The 24,075-nt window shown below is 48.5% G+C and overlaps 1 protein-coding gene across 1 annotated transcript in view; it reads right to left on the minus strand.

Moving 5' to 3' along the window:
• Nucleotides 1-24,075, minus strand: part of FAM204A (family with sequence similarity 204 member A) — a 450,793-nt gene that overhangs the window by 258,567 nt on the left and 168,151 nt on the right. Inside the window, exon 5 of the mRNA XM_086920295.1 lies at nt 7,270-7,359. Within this exon, the coding sequence (XP_086776421.1) occupies nt 7,270-7,359 (90 nt within the window). The remainder of the gene's footprint in view (nt 1-7,269; nt 7,360-24,075) is intronic.

Genomic DNA, 24,075 nt, shown 5'->3' on the forward strand with positions numbered 1-24,075 from the left:
CCGGTAGCTTGTCTCCTTTCTGGTGAAGAATTGGCTTGGTAGTTTAGTCTGCCCTGTTCCCATGATGCACTGGGCCAGGGACAGACTGATTTGCATAAAGCCAGGTTCTGAGCTGGGATGGTGCAGTGAGATAAATAACGGTGATGGATCAAGCCCTGATCTTTGGACTGGGTAAGAGTGGTCTGCTTAATTCAGACACTCTGTTCATCACCACCCCCTTTTCTGAATCGTTTTTGGCCACTATAGGTGTGGCAGGGTATACTCAGACATGAGTCCCTTTCTCACTGCACCATCAGGATTTAAGCAAGCCGGGCCGAAGACGGCTGAAATGCCAGAAACCGGTCCCCGGTAGCTTGTCTCCTTTCTGGTGAAGAATTGGCTTGGTAGTTTAGTCTGCCCTGTTCCCATGATGCACTGGGCCAGGGACAGACTGATTTGCATATAGCCAGGTTCTGAGCTGGGATGGTGCAGTGAGATAAATAACGGTGATGGATCAAGCCCTGATCTTTGGACTGGGTAAGAGTGGTCTGCTTAATTCAGACACTCTGTTCATCACCACCCCCTTTTCTGAATCGTTTTTGACCACTATAGGTGTGGCAGGGTATACTCAGACATGAGTCCCTTTCTCACTGCACCATCAGGATTCAAGCAAGCCGGGCCGAAGACGGCTGAAATGCCAGAAACCGGTCCCCGGTAGCTTGTCTCCTTTCTGGTGAAGAATTGGCTTGGTAGTTTAGTCTGCCCTGTTCCCATGATGCACTGGGCCAGGGACAGACTGATTTGCATATAGCCAGGTTCTGAGCTGGGATGGTGCAGTGAGATAAATAACGGTGATGGATCAAGCCCTGATCTTTGGACTGGGTAAGAGTGGTCTGCTTAATTCAGACACTCTGTTCATCACCACCCCCTTTTCTGAATCGTTTTTGGCCACTATAGGTGTGGCAGGGTATACTCAGACATGAGTCCCTTTCTCACTGCACCATCAGGATTCAAGCAAGCTGGGCCGAAGACGGCTGAAATGCCAGAAACCGGTCCCCGGTAGCTTGTCTCCTTTCTGGTGAAGAATTGGCTTGGTAGTTTAGTCTGCCCTGTTCCCATGATGCACTGGGCCAGGGACAGACTGATTTGCATATAGCCAGGTTCTGAGCTGGGATGGTGCAGTGAGATAAATAAGGGTGATGGATCAAGCCCTGATCTTTGGACTGGGTAAGAGTGGTCTGCTTAATTCAGACACTCTGTTCATCACCACCCCCTTTTCTGAATCGTTTTTGGCCACTATAGGTGTGGCAGGGTATACTCAGACATGAGTCCCTTTCTCACTGCACCATCAGGATTCAAGCAAGCCGGGCCGAAGACAGCTGAAATGCCAGAAACCGGTCCCCGGTAGCTTGTCTCCTTTCTGGTGAAGAATTGGCTTGGTAGTTTAGTCTGCCCTGTTCCCATGATGCACTGGGCCAGGGACAGACTGATTTGCATATAGCCAGGTTCTGAGCTGGGATGGTGCAGTGAGATAAATAACGGTGATGGATCAAGCCCTGATCTTTGGACTGGGTAAGAGTGGTCTGCTTAATTCAGACACTCTGTTCATCACCACCCCCTTTTCTGAATCGTTTTTGCCCACTATAGGTGTGGCAGGGTATACTCAGACATGAGTCCCTTTCTCACTGCACCATCAGGATTCAAGCAAGCCGGGCCGAAGACGGCTGAAATGCCAGAAACCGGTCCCCGGTAGCTTGTCTCCTTTCTGGTGAAGAATTGGCTTGGTAGTTTAGTCTGCCCTGTTCCCATGATGTACTGGGCCAGGGACAGACTGATTTGCATATAGCCAGGTTCTGAGCTGGGATGGTGCAGTGAGATAAATAACGGTGATGGATCAAGCCCTGATCTTTGGACTGGGTAAGAGTGGTCTGCTTAATTCAGACACTCTGTTCATCACCACCCCCTTTTCTGAATCGTTTTTGGCCACTATAGGTGTGGCAGGGTATACTCAGACATGAGTCCCTTTCTCACTGCACCATCAGGATTCAAGCAAGCCGGGCCGAAGACGGTTGAAATGCCAGAAACCGGTCCCCGGTAGCTTGTCTCCTTTCTGGTGAAGAATTGGCTTGGTAGTTTAGTCTGCCCTGTTCCCATGATGTACTGGGCCAGGGACAGACTGATTTGCATATAGCCAGGTTCTGAGCTGGGATGGTGCAGTGAGATAAATAACGGTGATGGATCAAGCCCTGATCTTTGGACTGGGTAAGAGTGGTCTGCTTAATTCAGACACTCTGTTCATCACCACCCCCTTTTCTGAATCGTTTTTGGCCACTATAGGTGTGGCAGGGTATACTCAGACATGAGTCCCTTTCTCACTGCACCATCAGGATTCAAGCAAGCCGGGCCGAAGACGGCTGAAATGCCAGAAACCGGTCCCCGGTAGCTTGTCTCCTTTCCGGTGAAGAATTGGCTTGGTAGTTTAGTCTGCCCTGTTCCCATGATGCACTGGGCCAGGGACAGACTGATTTGCATATAGCCAGGTTCTGAGCTGGGATGGTGCAGTGAGATAAATAATGGTGATGGATCAAGCCCTGATCTTTGGACTGGGTAAGAGTGGTCTGCTTAATTCAGACACTCTGTTCATCACCACCCCCTTTTCTGAACCGTTTTTGGCCACTATAGGTGTGGCAGGGTATACTCAGACATGAGTCCCTTTCTCACTGCACCATCAGGATTCAAGCAAGCCGGGCCGAAGACGGTCTGAAATGCCAGAAACCGGTCCCCGGTAGCTTGTCTCCTTTCTGGTGAAGAATTGGCTTGGTAGTTTAGTCGGCCCTGTTCCCATGATGCACTGGGCCAGGGACAGACTGATTTGCATATAGCCAGGTTCTGAGCTGGGATGGTGCAGTGAGATAAATAACGGTGATGGATCAAGCCCTGATCTTTGGACTGGGTAAGAGTGGTCTGCTTAATTCAGACACTCTGTTCATCACCACCCCCTTTTCTGAATCGTTTTTGGCCACTATAGGTGTGGCAGGGTATACTCAGACATGAGTCCCTTTCTCACTGCACCATCAGGATTCAAGCAAGCCGGGCCGAAGACGGCTGAAATGCCAGAAACCGGTCCCCGGTAGCTTGTCTCCTTTCTGGTGAAGAATTGGCTTGGTAGTTTAGTCTGCCCTGTTCCCATGATGCACTGGGCCAGGGACAGACTGATTTGCATATAGCCAGGTTCTGAGCTGGGATGGTGCAGTGAGATAAATAACGGTGATGGATCAAGCCCTGATTTTTGGACTGGGTAAGAGTGGTCTGCTTAATTCAGACACTCTGTTCATCACCACCCCCTTTTCTGAATCGTTTTTGGCCACTATAGGTGTGGCAGGGTATACTCAGACATGAGTCCCTTTCTCACTGCACCATCAGGATTCAAGCAAGCCGGGCCGAAGACGGCTGAAATGCCAGAAACCGGTCCCCGGTAGCTTGTCTCCTTTCTGGCGAAGAATTGGCTTGGTAGTTTAGTCTGCCCTGTTCCCATGATGCACTGGGCCAGGGACAGACTGATTTGCATATAGCCAGGTTCTGAGCTGGGATGGTGCAGTGAGATAAATAACGGTGATGGATCAAGCCCTGATTTTTGGACTGGGTAAGAGTGGTCTGCTTAATTCAGACACTCTGTTCATCACCACCCCCTTTTCTGAATCGTTTTTGGCCACTATAGGTGTGGCAGGGTATACTCAGACATGAGTCCCTTTCTCACTGCACCATCAGGATTCAAGCAAGCCGGGCCGAAGACGGCTGAAATGCCAGAAACCGGTCCCCGGTAGCTTGTCTCCTTTCTGGCGAAGAATTGGCTTGGTAGTTTAGTCTGCCCTGTTCCCATGATGCACTGGGCCAGGGACAGACTGATTTGCATATAGCCAGGTTCTGAGCTGGGATGGTGCAGTGAGATAAATAACGGTGATGGATCAAGCCCTGATCTTTGGACTGGGTAAGAGTGGTCTGCTTAATTCAGACACTCTGTTCATCACCACCCCCTTTTCTGAATCGTTTTTGGACACTATAGGTGTGGCAGGGTATACTCAGACATGAGTCCCTTTCTCACTGCACCATCAGGATTCAAGCAAGCCGGGCCGAAGACGGCTGAAATGCCAGAAACCGGTCCCCGGTAGCTTGTCTCCTTTCTGGTGAAGAATTGGCTTGGTAGTTTAGTCTGTCCTGTTCCCATGATGCACTGGGCCAGGGACAGACTGATTTGCATATAGCCAGGTTCTGAGCTGGGATGGTGCAGTGAGATAAATAACGGTGATGGATCAAGCCCTGATCTTTGGACTGGGTAAGAGTGGTCTGCTTAATTCAGACACTCTGTTCATCACTACCCCCTTTTCTGGGCCTATTAACTTAGCGGACCCTCGCCTTCCTTCACTGCTAAGGTGCCACAGGTCGCATCGCGCACCTCCACCCCCATTCCTTTTCCAAGTTGCCGTGTGGGGGGGGGGTAACAGCGCTGCCGCACTCTCCTGCCGATTACCGGCTTCCCGCCGGGTCCCCTGTGGATGCCAGTGTGGGTCGCGCTGCACTCTCACCGCTGTTCTGGGGCTTCCGAGCAGTATCGCCGCTTCCCTGCTGCTCGACAGGCCCCCGTTTATGTCCACTCCCTCTGCTGGTCTTTCGGTCGGCGGCAGATGGTGCTTGGTCCCCTCCGTCGCCAGCTCCACTCGTGGTTTCGTTTTCTGCGTTAACTTCCGGCGCCGGGGTCCCGCTGCACCTCTACTTCCGCCCGGTTGGGTGCTGTGGGACAGTCCGTTGCTTGCAGCCGCTTTTAGGCCTTGCCGCGTAGGATTCCGTGGCCGCGTTTCCCGGTGTCTACCGGCGTTTGTACTTCCCCTGCTGGGCACCACTCGGTCCTCGACCCGGTTCGCCCCTTCGGAGTATTTATTTCATCTGATTTACATGCCGGATTGCCGGGGGATGCCGCCTCGCCCCTGGAGCCTCGCTGTTAAGCTGCCGCCATGAACGGCTGCTAGCCACGCCCCCCGTATGGGATACTTGTGAGGTAAACGGCATGAGTCCATTTGTAATGTGAAGCGTTACAAGGCAACATCTGGTGTCAAAAAGCACGAAATAAAAAAAGTCTTATTGTACTAATACGGTGCACGTTGAGACTTACATGTCTACTCTGGACCCAAGAGCCTCGAACAGCATTTTCACTTGGCCACATTGAGTGATCCTGGGCAAATCTCCTCTTCCATTGCGGTTCACTTCCTTTATATGCCCACACAGAGAGCGCTCAGAGACAGTATTAAGCGCTTTATTGCACAAAACTGGAGATATTCAAAGTCAGGAGGGATTACTCAATCGCAGTCCCTGGGGGAGGAGGGACCAGCCCTTCCCGGGCATAGCTCAGATTTTGTCACTGCATTCCGTGGCTCTGGGCCCACATGTGCTTCCCATTTGCCGGCTCTTGGGACGGGAACGAGTTCATGAGGCACGGCAATGAGAACCTCAACAATGCCTGTTATTAAACAAGGAAAAAGTATTGCTGAGCGTACGAGACACATCTGCAGGCCTCTGCTGGCTTCTTGGATCGCAAACCTGCAGCGGGCGCAAGATCACCCCAGGCATAACTGATGGTGGCCCGGCTTTCTGTTTTAAGAGAAAGCTCGTTGCTATGTTGCGCGCCCAGGAAATATGCTAAGTGACAACTAGGCGTAACCAAAAAACCCTCTGTGGGGGTGGAGGCCCGGGAGCACTGGACAGAATTTGTGTTGAACGTTTTGTTTTTCAATGTTTTCAATTACAATAAAAAGAAGTACAGAATCGAAACCTGTGGTGCACGCGCACCACAGAGGAGCCAACGTGGGAATCGAAACCAGTAATGCGGGCGCACCATAGAGGTTCGGTGGCGAGGGAGCCTGTGGTCTGTGCCGCACTGATGCGCGTGCTAGACACCAGCGGGAATGGGCGGAGCAAAGGCTGGACATGCGCCGCCTTTGCCCAATTGCGTGCTGTATTTTCTTTTAAAAAGCATGCTACAACCAATTGCCGCCTGCGAAAGCAAAACCACACGCACAAGCGTGTGGTGAGCTTTCTGAAGCCCAAACAAGATGTCTAGCGCTGTACGAGCCGTGCTGCGCACTGCGACACTAGGCGCGAGACCTAAAAAAGGCCCCAAATGATTGTCTTCCCATATACAAGATTAAAAAAAAGGGGAAAAAAAACTAAAAAGCAGCCATATACCTCAGCTTTCGCCTTAAAAAAATAATCTATGATACTTCAACTATAAAGCTTACATTGGGTCAGTGGGTTCACAGCCTTTATCTAACTTATAAATTCCTGGAAAGAACCAGTCTTAATTACCACCAGTTAAAGATACAAAAATATTAACCAGCCCGATCGTCTGCTTCACTGGAAACAAGCAAACACTTCACCTATAAACAAGAGAGAGGACCAAAAGCAGAAGTGGTGCCACCTCACCTCTGAAATTTCTTAGAAATATAAAATGCTACATTTCCATGTTCCTCTCCAATCATTGTTTCAACATTCGATCATACGTTTAAAACTACCGCTTCAACACTTCTCTACATCCAGTAGCGATCCTCAGCCCCCATCCATGTGAGTATAGAGCCTATACTTCCCATCTATTACCCCAAATACACTCATCTCCCCCAGAGATGCTCCTGTGCCAGGATTCCCTTGGTCATACGTTCATGTGAGGAATGAGCTTTCTAGCTATTGCTATAATTTGTTCTTGCTGGACATGGTCCTTCGTAGCATCAGATTGCAGGCCACTCAATGTCATCTCGATCCCCTCCCTGGCAGCTTTCTTATGCAGCTAGAACCAATTGACTTCTACAGTGTGTGTTATTCAAAAAAACATAAATGTTTTTGTCCATCGGTTTGTCACACTGTGCCTTTTATTTCCCGGTGGATTCATTACTGATATAGTTAGCAGAAGCCCAATTGGTTATTAGCTAGCGTAAACAATAGGCAAAATTACTGGTGCGCTCAGATAACTGATCTGGAGTATTTAGAACCAATTGCTTTGAACCCCAATGTGGCGTCTCACACAGCAGCCTTGGCTTGTGCAAAAAATGTACTTATCATGAACCTACAAATGTATATTATTTGTTTCTTCGTAGTGAAATTAGTGCAAAAAAAAAAAAAAATGAAAATACCCACTGGTCGGCCAGCAGATCACTGGTTGAGCCCATGCTAATCGCTATAATTAGCTGTTTGATTTTGAATGCAAAGTTGCAAACCCCAATATGATAACAGCCCATCCCAACATACCTCCCGAGTAGCTAACTGGTCACTCAGTTCCTCTGCTTTTTCGATGTCTCCTCCATCCACTGCTTGATCTATGCTGACTTCCAAGCCTGACTGCAAAGAAAACAGAGGAACACATCAAAATTATTTTCAGGCCAAATTATATGCACACTGGCTTGTTTTCTAATTAAGTTGTTAATGTCCCTTAATTCATCAGGAATGAAAACCATATGAATTACCATTAGGGATGCCCACAAGGTGAAAGAGTCTAAAATGGGAAAGATGGTTAATCATGAATGGGAGAGGCTTCTGTTGCCATACCCTGAGGTGATGGGCATTCTAGGTACAATGCTTCTGTTTTGTTTTGCAGCCTGGCAGAAGAACGTGCTGGTCCCCAGCAGAGGATTAGAAGCAGGGCCTCTGCCGGAAGCACCGCAGACTGACATGAAGCAAAACACATGTAAATGTTGCAGTTTAGCACACTGGCAGAAGTTCACATCCAATGTTCTGCAGAAAGACAGAAATGCTTTACTTTGCCTTGCATAATGCAACATTGTGTGGAGTTTCGTGCTGCATAGATTGCAAAGTTAAAATGTTGTACAAATAAATTTACATTTTTCCAGTGTGTTAAGAAAATATCTCAATTTATGAACGTTGTGACCTCATGGTAGCTGTTATATGGAGTACAGAGTGCCCCCAAAGACTAAATGAAACTTTAAACTAAACAAAATGAGCAGGGATAACACTGCAGCAATTAAATGTCGCAGAAAAAGAGAGTACCTTTGAACAGTTTTGGGGAAAATAAAAAAGAACTGACAAAAGCAAAGCAAATGCCTGTTGCAGTGGAAAACAAATAAAAAGGGTCACTTTAAGCATACATTTCAAGGATGGGTTAATAAGTTAATGTATGATATCAGTGTACTTTTCAGATGTAAAATAGTTCCACATGCATACCATTCAATGTGGAAGGCCAGACCCAAGCAGTCAATAAAAAGAAAGTGAGACTAGAGTACTTTGGCTGAACAGGAATGTGATTGGCAATGTCGCAAGCCAATTGCTGAAGGTTACTGATCCAGAGACGCCAATGGCTGACGGATCAAAGCTTCCAGTGCAGGATACAGTATGCTTGTTATGAACACCACAAGTGTCATCACACATCAAACCTAAAAACTGCCAAGCTTTGGAAAGCGAAGCCAATTCAATGTAACTCTGCATAGTGCGACATAAGCTCCAAGCAGCAGTAAAATGCACCCTTAATTCTCATCCTTGTGGGAACTCAAGCTCCCCCCCTGAGGCAATCATAGGTACTGTGGCGTAGGAAGTGGGGTGCAGTGGGTGCAGGTCGCCCCGGGTGTTATCACCGGGGTGACACAATGGCACTGTGGGGGTGACAAAATGGCAAAAATATGTGTAACTATATAGTTTTTCCATATTTTAATAATTTCAATGTGTATGTGTGGGGGGGGGGGGGTGGGGGGGGGGGGGGCGGTGACAAGAAATGTTCCGCACCAGGTACCACCTGACCTTTCTACGCCACAGCATCGGTAAACTAAAATGTTGCCTAGCATAATCAAAGTTAGAACACCATCTCAGGTAAACAACACATGGGAAAGTTGATTTTTCACTTCTAAGCACAATCTCGAATTGCATAAACAGCGCAGCTGCAATTCAGCAAATTCTATGTGACAGAAACTCGTGTAGTAAAAAAAACGCTAGAACTAGTTACAGCTTGTTGACATAAGAAGTTTCGAGCTTGAGAAGCAGCCGATTCTGTTCGGTCCCGGGAGCCTTCCGATATGAAGTATTCAGGTCATGCTCCGAAAAACACAAGACATGTTAATTACCACTCTTTATCTACAAAAATCAGATTGTATCTCGCTCACAAACACCTGAGTTTGGCGCCATGCCACGGTGCTAGACTTCTGACGGCACATGCAATTAGTTAGGTGTCTTTCAGTTACTCTCACAGAGCAGAGACAGAAGAAGGAAATTACTTTTAGTGTAGGCAAGCATCATGTAGGCCCTCTAACTTGGGGACTTCATAGGTTTAAACAAAGTTAAATGCATACTTCATGCAACTCTACACTCCACAGGGCATCTTTTGCTTCCACTGTGGAGCTGTTGGGTAATGCATACAACTATATTTGATTGAATTCGCATTTATATAGTGCTGCCTACTTCCAAGGCACTGACGAACATTTGCAGACTACGGTAGTGCTCTGGACGAAAACTGTGCGTCTGTCAGGTGACCTATCAAGCGCGCAACGCCCATTGGACTCCAAGGGCTTCAGCCCCCCACCCCTCCCCATCGTATGTGGCAGCCCGGGACGAGACAGCTTCCCGGACACACACACAGCCGCACCCGAGCACTTCACAGGTCTTTAAAAGACCATTTGCATATTCATGAGGCATTGTTGTTGTTTCACCCCTTCTAAGAGCCCCTGCTGCTCCACTCTGCTGCTGCCCCCCCCCCCCCCGAAAATATTTCTTAGCGCCCCCCCACCTCCCGAAATTTGGCTCTAGTTGGGCCTCTGTGACTTATATCTATCAATCAATCAATCAATCAATCAATCAATCAATCATTTGTAAAGCGCACTACATACCCGCAAGTGTCTCAAGGCGCTGGGGGGGGGGGGACTGATCGAACAGCCAGGTTTTGAGTATCCTCCTGAAGGTCAGCAGGTCTTGGGTCTGTCGTAGGCTCAGTGGGAGGGTGTTCCATGTCTTGGCGGCGAGGTGGGAGAAGGATCTCCTACCGGTGGTGTTCTTCGGATGCGCGGGACGGTGGCGAGTGAGAGGTCGGCGGAGCGTAGCTGGCGGTTGGGGATGTAGAAGGAGAGCCGTCTGTTGAGGTAGACTGGGCCGGTCTTGTGGAGTGCCTTCTGTGCGTGGGTGAGGAGCTTGAAGGATATCCTCTTGTTGACGGGGAGCTAGTGCAGGTTTTTCAGGTGGGGGGTTGATGTGGCCGTGGCGTGATCATCGAGGATCAGTCGTGCCAAGGCGTTTTGGATGCGTTGTAGTCGTTTGATGAGCTTGGTCAGGGTTCCCGCATAGAGGGCGTTTCCATAGTCGAGTCTGCTGCTGACGAGGGCCTGGGTGACTGTCTCTCTTGTATCTGTCGGGATCCATCTGTAGCAGGAGGAGGAGATGGCGTTGACTTGCTTGTTCATTGAGAGCGTTGAGTCGAGGATGATTCCCAGGTTACGTGTGTGGTCGGTGGGTGTCGGGGCTGCCCCCAGTGCCGTCGGCCACCAGGAATCGTCCCAGGCTGAAGGGTTAGAGCCGAGGATGAGGACCTCCGCCTTGTCCGAGTTCAGCTTCAGACGGCTGGTCTTCATCCAGTCGGCGACGGCCTTCATTCCTTCGTGGAGGTTGGCTTTGGCGGTGATGGGGTCATTGGTGAGGTAGAGGATCAGCTGAGTGTCGTCAGTGTTGGAGGTTATGTTGAGGATGTGCGTCAGGCTAGGTGTGCGTGCGGGGCCATGTAAATGTTGAACAGCGTTGGGCTGAGGGAGGATCCCTGGGGTACGCCGCAGATGATCTCGGAGGCTTTGGAACGGAATGGGGGGAAGTGAACGCTCTGGGTTCTGACGGAGAGGAAGGAGGTGGTCCAATCCAAAGCCTTGTCTCGGATCCCTGCGGCGTGGAGGCGTGTGCATAGTGTGCGGTGGCAGACGGTGTCGAAGGCGGCAGAGAGGTCTAGGAGGATGAGTGTTGCGGTCTCACCGCTGTCCAGCAGGGTCCTGATGTCATCGGTGGCAGCGATGAGGGCAGTCTCAGTGCTGTGGTTGCTGCGGAACCCTGACTGGGAAGGGTCCGGGCTTCTGTTTTCTTCGAAGTATCGGGTTAGCTGTCTGTTGACGATTTTCTCGATGACCTTGGCCGGGAAGGGGAGTAGAGAGATGGGCCGGAAGTTCTTGAGGTCTCTAGGGTCTGCCGACGTTTTTTTGAGTAGGGTGTTGATCTCCGCGTGTTTCCAGATCTCTGGGAAGGTTGCGGTCTCGAGGGAGAGATTGATGCCGCTGCGCAGGTGGGGTACGATGGAGCTGCTGGCTCTGTTGAAGACGTGGTGCGGGAATGGGTCTGACCGAGAGCCCGAGTGGATTGTGCGCATGGTCTTGATGGTGTCATCGATGCTCATGCTGGCCCAGGCTAGCAGGGGGTCGTGGTCCATGGTGTGCGGAGGGTCTGTTGTGTTGCCGTCTGTAGGGGCTGTCTGGGTGTTAAAGCCGTCGTGGATGTCTGCTACCTTGCGGTGGAAGAAAGTGGCGAGAGAGTCGCACAGGGCTTGCGACGGCGGGATATCGTTGGTGTTGGAGCTGAGGTTGCAGAGTTCCTTCACAATGTTGAAGAGCTCCTAGCTATTGTGTGCGTTGTTGTCGAGGCGGTCTTGAAGGAGGTCCTCTTGGCCGCCCTGATGAGGTGGTAGTGGTTGCGGATGGCGTCCTTGTGTGCTGGGTGGCTATCCGGGGTTTGTTCACTGTGCCATTTCTTCTCGATCCAGCATCTGAGGCTGTGGGCAGCGTCGTCGGTGTTGGAGGGTTCGGTAGGTGGGCTGAGAGCGAGGTTTGCATGTAGTTGGTCTTTGGTGATTTTGCTCCAGCAGCGGCGGGGATATGCTGGGTGTGGTGGTGTGTGGTGGGCTTCTGGAAGGCGAAGTGGATGCAGCGGTGGTCGGTCCAGAGGAGTTCGGTGATGTGGCTGACGGAGATGTGCTGACTTGAGGAGAAGACGGGGTCGAGCATGTGGCCGGCGGAGTGGGTGAGAGTTGTGACGAGTTGCTTCAGTCCGAGGTTGGCGAGGTTATCGATCAGGGTTGTGGAGTTGTTGTCATTGTTGTTCTCAAGGTGAAAGTTCAGGTGTCCGAGGAGGATGTAGTCGGTGGAGGTCAGGGCGTGCGTGCTGATCAAGTCGGTGATGTAGTCGATGAACTGGGGGCAGGGTCCGGGGCGTCGGTAGACGAGGGTACCTCTGAGGGTGGAGTTAGGGTCTGTGTGGATCTGGAAATGCATGTGTTTGGTGGTGCTGAGCGCGTCGTCGGTGCTAGTCGAGACCCTGATGCTGTTCTTGTGGACGATGGCGATACCTCCTCCAACTCAGTTGGTGTGTTCTCTGTGGGTGATATTGTAGCCGTCTGGGATGGCTATGGCGATGTCGGGTGCGGAGCAGTCGTTAAACCAGGTCTCTGTCAGGAAGGCTATGTCCGGGGATGTTGTGTTGAGCAGGTTCCAGAGATCGACGGCATGCTTGCATGCGGAGCGGGTGTTCAGTAGTATGCATCGGATGTGGTTGCGGTCTTTCTTGGCGGGTGGTTCCTCGGCTCTGAGGCTGGTGTAGCTGCAGTTCCGGCAGGTGAAGGGACCGTGTGTGCGTTTTGGGGTGGCGTTGAAGCAGGCGTGGCTCCGTCCGGAGTTGAGAGCGTGCAGAGTGCTGGTGTTGAAGTCGCGGCGGTTGTCGTGGCGGCTACGGGGGCCAGGGGTTCTGGCGCTGGGCGCGGTCCAGGTGCAGACGGGCTTGCCTTAGGCGCACCAGAGGAGCGGCTGCACAGCAGCCGGCATATATGGGGAGGTGGGAGGTGGGAGCAGCTGGGAGGCGGGGGCAGCGAATGAGCAGTGGGCCGTCAGGGGGGCGGGGACGCAGCCGCGAGGGACAACGAAGGTAACAGAAGGAAAAAGGGGCACAAAATCAAGAGACAAACGAGTGGCACAGAAGGCAAAAGGGCACAAAAAATGAGTGGACCAAAAGCAAAAGGGGCACAAAAACTAGGGAAAACGAGTGGCACAGAGGGCAGAAGGGCACAAAAAACGAGTGGAACAGAGGGCAGAAGGGCACAAAAAACGAGTGGAACAGAAGGCAAAAGGGGCACAAAAACAAGGGGAAAACTAGTGGCACAGACGGCAGAAGGGCACAAAAACGAGTTGAACAGAAGGCAAAAGGGGGCACAAAAACGAGGGAAAATCGAGTGGCACAGGGCAGAAGGGCACAAAAAAACTAGTGGAACAGAGGGCAGAAGGGCACAAAAAAACGAGTGGAACAGAAGGCAAAAGGGGCACAAAAACAACAGAAAAAACGAGTGGCTCAGACAGGCACAAAAAACGAGTGGAACAAAAGGCAAAAGGGGCACAAAAATGAGGGAAAAACGAGTGGCACAGAAGGCAAAAGGGCACAGAAATACCGGAAAAACGAGTGGCACAGAGGCAAAATACAGAACACAGAAATACAGGGGGAGCTAAGAACAGAAGGCAGAATGGGCAGAGAGGCACGGAGGCAGCGAGGGGAACAGAAGGGAAAACTGGACAGAGACACGGGGGCAGCGAGGGGAACCGAAGGGAAAACCGGGCAGAGACACGGGGGCAGCGAAGGGTATAGAAGGAATGACCGGGCAGAGAGAGCACAGAGACAGCGAGGGGAACAGAGGGAAGAAAAAGGGGCACGTACCACGTACAGGCAGCTGGGGAAGACAGACAACAGCAGTCACAGACACAACAATGAAAATACAGGCAATACAATAAAAGCAATAAAGGAGGATGAACAAACCTACCTACGGCCTACCACTGCCCACCAGGGATGAGGCGCAAGTGGTAGACTGCGGGTGGTGGAAGGCCTCGAACTTCCTCAGCAGTGGCAGCTATGGCAGGGACACACAGGCGGTGCTGTGCAGAGGGGGAGCGACCTACCTGGTGGGGTCAAGGGTCGCTCTATAAGGTTAGTGCTTTGATGTGGGTACCTGAATTGCGAGTTTATTGTGTTTTGTCACTGTGCCTATGCTTGAATTTAAAGCAAAAAGTAAACAGAGATAAAAACACGCATATTAAATGCTAGTGTGACAATGAATAGAAGTGCTTGAGTGCAGTGTGGCTTATGTGTGAAGTGTTTTGGTATTGTGTATGTATTAGACCCTATTCTGGGGAAAACCGGGAAAACAGGGGCTAAAGGGTCTCAGCCATGGGGGCTGGGGTCCTTTACTGCAAATGCTCAGGGGTGTGTCCACTATGGCTCAGAAAAATGAGAAGTGCAACCCCTTCTGCACTTGACTCTCCGTGGTAGCGACAGCTAGCAGACACAGGCTTCTCTGGGAGGTAGAGTGGGGGTGCATCAAACTCAGAACTTTCTCACCCAGCATAGCAAAAACCAACTGTCCAACAAATTGTAGTGGTAAACCTCTGATTCCACTCATAGCGATTGGACAGCGGTTTGGTCTACACAGGTCTAGTTAGTCACCATAGCAGTGAAGTTCACTTTGGCCTCACTTCCCGACTAGCAGAGACACAGTATGCTTTGGGCACAAATGTACAGTCACAGCAGCATAGCCCACTCAGGCACCCTTCAGGACACTTCCACTGTATAGACCGATCTCAGGATCACAGAGGTGCAGGCGACTTGGGCACATTTTGGCATTGCTACTGTGCAGTGACTACTTTAGGCAAGAGAACGAAGCTCTGATCTGGGAACATGCTTGTTGCTCTCTTTTGCGTGTCTCTCTGGGTGAATGGGCCCTTAGCTCCAACTTCTTCTGCAAACCCTCGTAGTCCGCACCCCCTGCAGAGTTGGAACTCTCCTTCCCTCTTCTTTTTCAACATGTCGGTATCAGTGTCTAGGTCTCCTATGTCTAGCTTCAGTAATGTCAGCAGTACACTACCACTGCCTTGAAAAACAACCTTACCTCCATCCCAAAAACCCACAGGGCTCCATTATTCTGGTTCACTCATTCACACAACGTATGCACCATGCCGGCTACACACATAAATACATTTAAAAATGCACTTGGATGTTAGTGCTAGGGCCTCAGTTACTACATAGCACTTTACATGTGTGGTCCAGTGGGCCTCCAATCCTGTAACACTGATAAAAAGGTTTGGTCACAACTACTAATTCATAAAACACGGTATGCAACCACCATCACTGATAAACCTATGAAAAGGACTGAAGCCCGATGACAAACAAATGAGGGCAATTTGTGTGCCCCTTGTGTTCCAGGACCTAATTCATGGCAATGGACAGACATTAGCCTTTGCACATACACTAGATTAGTGGGATGCTAGGGAGAACAATCAACAACTAGGGTATCTGATTTTTGCTTTTGGGCTTTTAGAGCAGGGCAAAAAGTCTGTACACCATGCAAGGGGCATTCCCAACCCAACAATATTATCTGAGACTGCTTAAATTGTGTTGCAACAAGCATGCAGTGGTACTTATGCATGAGTGAAGCACACAAAATGTCTTGCAAGCGAATATCTAATTTCTTTAAAGAATCTATGCAACTTAAATCACACTGTCTATGGCTCTGCAATAGTGCAAAAAGTACAGTATGTGCTTGAAAGTCCACCAGGAGCAACAGGGTGCCACCCCTAGGAGTGGGAAATAAACAACCAGACGTTATGCATGATTTAATAGGTCCACCCTGGAGCGACAGGGGTCAACCAGTGAATAACAAGCCATAGCATATGCCCGAGGATCCCCGTGTGTCAGGTAACAACCAAAAGTAAGGGCCTTTATACAAATGGGCAGGGTATATGATTTATGGAGTCTACCCAGACCCAGCAAGGAGTAGCCATAATACAAAAAGTAATAGAATATGCAAGGACAGTTTCAGAGTAGGGGTAACCTACAGGAATGGGCATTACACAATGAACCATGCTAACAGGAGTTCCTCTTGGAGTGGGAGGAAGCAACCCATGGGGATTATACAACCAGGCATTATCTGCTCAGAGGAGTTAGTCCAGCAGAAGCAGGGGACAACCAAAAGGAATGAGGTTTTTACAGCCTGCCACAGCGTATTAACTGAGGGTACTGTCCGGGAAGGGCCAGGCATTGTACAGCCAGCCATAGTATCCGACTGAAATGTCCCAGATGAGGCAGGGACAAACCCACAAGTTTAGGTATTCTGCAACCAGCCATACTATATGGGCTGAGGAGTCAGGACAGAAGTGGCAGAAAGCAAACCAAAGGAATCAGCATTATGCAACTCATGCTTCTCCAAGCATATGCTTTGATGGCTGCACACAGGAGCAGCAGAGGAAAACTTTGTATATTCAGCCATGTAATATGGGTTGTGGACACCCAGGAGTCTAGAATGCTTAGACCCACACAAGTCAGAAAGGTCCAAGTAATGTTCAGACACCACACATACATAGATAGGTCTGTAGATCCACCTTGGAGGAGTAAAATCCAAATCCATCACCTGAAAAAAGGAGGTATTTTCAGTGGTTCAGCGACAAGAATGCATTTAGTTGGATGAACAAGATAGAGGAGGAAAGGTTTATTGACGGATGTTGGGGAGGTGGATTGGGGAGAACTACTGCAGAGGTTCTGGTCCTAAACCGGAAGCCTTTTCTGTCCCAAAAAGTGAATACATGCTGCCATCAACACACAGTCGACGTGTCCTTCGGTCTCTCTCCATCCCCATTGGGAACGCACCAGCTTTCCCTTTCTTTTACTTGCACTCACACAAGCTACTTCTCTCCTCTTCCCACCTTCCAATCTCTCTTGCACAGCCGCTGTTTTTCTCTTCTTACTATTACCAGGCACACACTCCCAGAATTTCACTCTTCACTCTTTTGTCCCTCTCCAGCATCTTTCTTCCAGAAGTCAGTCCGCGTCTTATGTCTCATCTAGTCCTGTTTTAGCATTGCATTCAGGAACAAAAATAAAATAACACATGGGACCACTAAAGAGGGCGATGCGGGAGCTATGGTGCCGTTCTCATGGGGTGATCACTTATATGGCCCCAGTAATTTAAATAGAAAGACTATTATTATTATAGCTCCGGGGCAGGCAACTGCAGTAGCGAAGGAAGAATGGTAAAAAGAATTGTTCAACTTTGACACCAAAAGGTGGCTCGGACTTCAGGAATAACTCAGAGCTTAGGCAAATATGCAATACATCTCAGGCACAAAGAGCTCTCTGTAAAACCAGATCATTATATTATCAGACAACAAGCTAATGATAAGAGTCCACATACACAGTAGCTGGCTGTCTTCCATGAAGACTTTACGTCTGCTACTCTTCACATCAGTTTACACCTGACATATATAAGATGCACCACCAGGAGTAAAGGCGATATCCAGCCTCAACCTTCTAGTTTAACTGACAGTGCAAACTAACTTTTATCGAAAACACACATACAAAACCCACTGAAACAAAAATGGGCTTACATTTCAAAATGACCAGCACTCGCTGAACCTACCTGACTGGTGCCCAGCCAGATCGATACTTTAAGATTAGATAGAGAAATTTCAAAGGGAGCGTAATTAAGCAATCTTCACAAAATAACTTGTATATTGACATTTTTATTCCAAGTTTCTTATATTCGACAGCAACTGCCATATCTTGAAAATCATACGTAGTTTCTCAATTCTAAACTCCATACAATCACATTTTTCACACACAATATTCCATATGTTGTTGTCTAAACTAAGCAAAACCCCAAAATTGGCACAGTATTTCCACATAGATTGATTTTCAAATACAATTGTGTTCAGCACAGTTTTGGGTCAACACGTGTTTCGTGGCTCAGTCCACGGCTTCTTCAGGGCGATAACAGGTTGAATTTAGTGTCACTTTTCCTAAGTTCTTTTAGTATACGCTTCTTATAACAATTGAAGTCCCCTGATAAGCAGACAAAATTCTAAATATGACAAAGAAGGGTTACAAAAGGTAAAGATGGAATATAAAAGTGGCTCATAAAGTACGAAACAGATAGACCCAATGCAAACTCCTTTGATCAGAATTCCAATAACCACTTTCACATTTTCACTCACCCTTTGTATTGCGAGTGATTCGCTTGACCACAGGTATGCTGTGGGTAATTACTCTAATAAGAACTGAAGTTTTCCCCGAACACGTCTTTCAAATTCGTTGCTACGTCTACATAGCTGCCAAGGTTTCAGATTGCCATGTGTGACATTTTAAAAATTTTAGTGAAATTATGAGTGACATTTCAACGACTATGAGTGACACTTTCTAGCGAGCAAAATTCATGCAATTAGTTACTCTACCTAACCTGTTGTACAATATTGGAAGAATAATGGCATTGATGCAGAACACGACGTGCACTGCTGAACATTATGAATTGTGGCACCGGCCGCGTCACGTGCGCAGCGCTGCGTGGGGGCTGTTGTACAATATTGCAAGCTGGCTTAAATGCATTGATGCACCCACCAGAGCACGTCGATGTGCGCACTGCTGAACATTAATAAAAATAAACTGTGACTGACATCTCATCACCGGCGTCGCGTGCGCAGCCAGCGCTGCGTGGGGGCTGAAACTTTACTTACTACTTGTTGACCACCTGCTGCTGTCCAGCCACGATGTGCAGCAGTGACTGCCACTACTGCCAGGGCACTGCCTGTCTCCATCTCCAGGCAGAGCTACTTGCTGCTGCCTCCACTCATCGCCGGTCACTGCACTCCTCGCCTCGGCCGCTCGGTTTGCGGCCCCCTGCGGCCGCGGCGGGCGGCCTGCCATCATGGCATGAGAGAGGCTGTGGCAGGCTGCACTCTCAGATTTAAATCCCCCGCCGCCTGCTTTACTTCCGGGCCGCTGGACGTGACGGCAGACTGTACCGCCGCACATCCGGATTAATTATTCCCGGCCCCCCTGGTGACACTGTCGTCGGTGATTGGCTGCAGTATCACCGGTCCGGCCGAGAGCAGGGCACTGGCAGCCCGGCTCCTGTGTCATGAGCCACGCTGGCGGCGCAGGCAGCCGCACCATTAAAAATTCATGTGTCAGGCAGCTCCTGGTGGCAGAGTGCAGAGTCTATACATTGCAGCGCTCTCAGAGCTGAGAGCTGCAGGACAGTGTGTGAGTGTTTAGGAACATGACGGGCAGGCCAGCGGCGGCGGCGCACCTCTCTCGGAGGGAGCAGCAGAGAGAGCCCGGCCGGGCACAGTGACAAGCGCCGCTGGTATGCGTGACATTGCATTTCAGTGCGGTGATGTGGATCACCGCACTGAAATGCGTGAGCGTCACACCTGTTGCGTGACGCTTGGCAGGACTGCGTCTATAAATGAAGACAACTTCTGTTAAGCAGGTAGTCACTAAACACAGGAAACAACTGACACTACAAAACTATATTAACTTGCCTGCAAGTTCCATGTTTTAAACCACCAACTTTTTTCCAATTAAATGCTACACATCACCATGAATTATAAAACGGAGCCCTCAATCTACAATTTTAAACGTGCCTCAAACACCCGAAGCAAATCCATGAAGAGGTAATTACGCATATCCTGTCCTACAAATTCTCACACTTCCTCGTGGTTATGCTCAGCAGGTATTTTGCCTTTGGTGATTAACAGACCAGTTACGCATGGCCCGTCCCCCACCCTACTACAATTATGAGCGTATGTCCCCTAACCACCAGGAACAAATACAATTCTAAACCTTGCTACACGAACCCCACTTCTCAACAGGTCTCACTACAAAACATAATGAACTAAGCTTGCAACAGTTATTCAAAAGGGAACTACATACCTACAGCATTTCCGCTCCCAGTCACTTGAGGTTAATCTTTAATCTGCAGTGAGGTTAATCTTTAGTCTAAAAGTAAGACACAGAGCCCTTGCCCGAATCAAAAATAAGGTGGCCATTCTAATTTCACAAAGTAACTTTTCAATTACCCTTACTTTTAGTACTTACTGTGAACAACTTCATTCTCACCTTCAGTACGAACCAAACATTGTAAAAAACCGCTCCACTTCTTATTAGCCTTGTCCCTAGTTGTTCCACCAATCAAATTTTAAACAATCCTTTCAAACGTAACAGGATATTTTTAAGACGTTAAATGGAACCCAAAATTCCACTACTACCAATAGCAATCTACAAACAATATAATCCCTTTTTTCAAAATCCTTACACAAATATTTACTTCGTACTTTTACCACGTTATAATCAGTTTTCACTACCTTAGGTAAGAGAATAATGTCACCTTACACGCTTGTGCCAGATACGCTGAAAAAGAAATAAAGAAAAAAAAAGAACAACTGTTCAACATAAAATTTCCTGATATCCTGAGCTCGGACTTGAACTATGATATATATAACACATGGCCTATCTAGTGTCTGTAATACTGAAATTATTGTTAAATACCGAAATCTTATGGCGGACACCATGTCATCATCCATTTGATTTTGATTTAAGACCACCCTACACTCACACAAAACCCCTATTGCATCACTTATTACAACAGGGACACCCAAGAACAGAGACAAAGAATACTGATCAAAGAAAGGGAGACCAGCCATCAGGACACAACACTCCACCCCTCTTAATTAACAAGCATTTACAATGTAATAGGGCTCGCAGCATTAAAGTTTGAGTTATTGGCATTGTGTATGACAATGCGTTGCATAAAATGTTTAGGAAACTTTGAATTGGTGAGCAGTGAGAGTGTGTGCAAGAGTATGCTGTTCTTGAAAGCAGTGTGGTAGAGAGTGCAGGAATTTGGGTGACCTGAGCAATGTGGATGATGCACCTCACGCACGGGGCTGATACAGTTATTATTCACATAGCTCTGATGATGTGCACTCACAGTCTGCACTCACTACTCTGCACTCACTACTCACTACTCTGCACTCACTACTCTGCACTCACTACTCACTACTCTGCACTCACTACTCACTACTCTGCACTCACTACGCACTACTCTGCACTCACTACTCTGCACTCACTACTCACTACTCTGCACTCACTACTCACTACTCTGCACTCACTACTCTGCTCTCACTAATCTGCACTCACTACTCACTACTCTGCACTCACTACTCACTACTCTGCACTCACTACTCTGCACTCACTACTCACTACTCTGCACTCCCTACTCTGAACTCTGCACTCACTACTCACTACACTGCACTCACTACTCTGCACTCACTACTCTGCACTCACTACTCTGCACTCACTACTCTGCACTCACTACTCACTACTCTGCACTCACTACTCTGCACTCACTACTCTGCACTCACTACTCTGCACTCACTACTCACTACTCTGCACTCACTACTCTGCACTCACTACTCTGCACTCACTACTCACTACTATGCACTCACTACTATGCACTCACTACTCACTACTCTGCACTCACTACTCTGCACTCACTACTCTGCACTCACTACTCACTACTCTGCACTCACTACTCACTACTCTGCACTCACTACTCACTACTCTGCACTCACTACTCCGCACTCACTACTCACTACTCTGCACTCACTACTCACTACTCTGCACTCACTACTCTGCACTCACTACTCTGCACTCACTACTCTGCACTCACTACTCACTACTCTACACTCACTACTCTGCACTCACTACTCTGCACTCACTACTCACTACTATGCACTCACTACTCACTACTATGCACTCACTACTCTGCACTCACTACTCTGCACTTACTACTCACTACTCTGCACTCACTACTCACTACTCTGCACTCACTACTCTGCACTCACTAATCTGCACTCACTACTCACTACTCTGCACTCACTACTCACTACTCTGCACTCACTACTCTGCACTCACTACTCACTACTCTGCACTCACTACTCACTACTATGCACTCACTACTCACTACTGTGCACTCACTACTATGCACTCACTACTCTGCACTCACTACTCTGCAATCACTACTCTGCAATCACTACTAGGCAATCACTACTCTGCACTCTGCACTCACTACTCTACACTCACTACTCTGCACTCACTACTCTGCACTCACTACTCACTACTATGCACTAACTACTCATTACTCTGCACTCACTACTCTGCACTCAGTACTCTGCACTCACTACTCTGCAATCACTACTCACTACTATGCACTAACTACTCACTACTCTGCACTCACTACTCTGCACTCACTACTCTGCACTCACTACTCACCACTCACTATTCTGCACTCACTACTCACTACTATGCACTCATTACTCACTACTCTGCACTCACTACTCACTACTCTGCACTCACTACTCACTACTCTGCACTCACTACTCACTACTCTGCACTCACTACTCACTACTCTGCCCTCACTACTCTGCACTCACTACTCTGCACTCACTACTCACTACTCTGCACTCACTACTCTGCACTCACTACTCACTACTCTGCACTCACTACTCTGCACTAACTACTCACTACTCTGCACTCACTGCTCACTACTCTGCACTCACTACTCACTACTCTGCACTCACTACTCACTACTCTGCACTCACTACTCTGCACTCACTACTCACTACTCTGCACTCACTACTATGCACTCACTACTCACTACTCTGCACTCACTACTCTGCACTCACCACTCTGCATTCACTACTCACTACTCTGCACTCACTACTCTGCACTAACTACTCACTACTCTGCACTCACTACTCTGCACTAACTACTCTGCACTCACTACTCACTACTATGCACTCACTACTCACTACTCTGCACTCACTACTCTGCACTCACTACTCACTACTCTGCACTCACTACTCACTACTCTGCACTCACTACTCTGCACTCACTACTCTGCACCCACTACTCTGCACTCACTACTCTGCACTCACTACTCACTACTCTGCACTCACTACTCTGCACTCACTACTCTGCACTCACTACTCACTACTCTGCACTCACTACTCTGCACTCACTACTCTGCACTAACTACTCACTACTCTGCACTCACTACTCACTACTCTGCACTCACTACTCACTACTCTGCACTCACTACTCACTACTCTGCACTCACTACTCTGCACTCACTACTCACCACTCACTACTCTGCACTCACTACTCTGCACTCACTACTCTGCACTCACTACTCTGCACTCACTACTCACTACTCTTCACTCACTACTCTGCACTCACTACTCTGCACTAACTACTCACTACTCTGCACTCACTACTCACTACTCTGCACTCACTACTCACTACTCTGCACTCACTACTCTGCACTCACTACTATGCACTAACTACTCACTACTCTGCACTCACTACTCTGCACTCACTACTCACTACTCTGCACTCACTACTCACTACTCTGCACTCACTACTCACTACTCTGCACTCACTGCTCTGCACTCACTAGTCACTACTCTTCACTCACCACTCTGCACTCACTACTCTGCACTCACTACTCTTCACTCACTACTATGCACTAACTACTCACTACTCTGCACTCACTACTCTGCACTCACTACTCTGCACTCACTACTCTGCACTCACTACTCTGCACTCACTACTCTCAATCTCCAGTCTAATGGTGCATAATTGATAATATATAGTGTATACTTTTTACCCTGAAAAATATAAAAAACAATATCATTTACAATGCGAATAGCTTTAAACAATGTCACTGCGAGACCTATTGCATTGTAAATGTTTGATTTCTAATACATGGTATGTGTTGCATCTCTTTTGAGCGAACTATGACGCTCTACGTTTCATTTTGTATTCTTCTGCCTGTTTTTGAAGGAATTGCCTTCGATTTAGCTCTCATAGTTCCAGAAAGACTTCTCACAAAGTGCTTGGTAGATGCACCACATAATCATACTTCGAAAGTCAAAGTCATTGATCAGTGTGTAGTAATGTTGTGTTTGAAAGATAACTATGCACTAACAATTTGCTGTTCCTGTACAACTCTAGAGATAACCACTGTGGCTGAACTGGAAACTCTGATCATGATACCTGGGCTGAAAGCGGCATGTTAGTTAACTAGTCACCCAGACTGTGATCAGGAGAACACGGATTTAGCCCACTGTATTTCGCTTTCCGTAACTGCAAAATCTGCACGCATGTAGAAGCGATACAATTCAGAGTGAGCCCAAAACAAATTAAACATACGTTGTGTGCAGC

The sequence above is a fragment of the Lissotriton vulgaris genome, chromosome 5 (genome assembly GCF_964263255.1).
Source record: "Lissotriton vulgaris chromosome 5, aLisVul1.2, whole genome shotgun sequence".
Lineage (NCBI taxonomy): Eukaryota > Metazoa > Chordata > Amphibia > Caudata > Salamandridae > Lissotriton > Lissotriton vulgaris.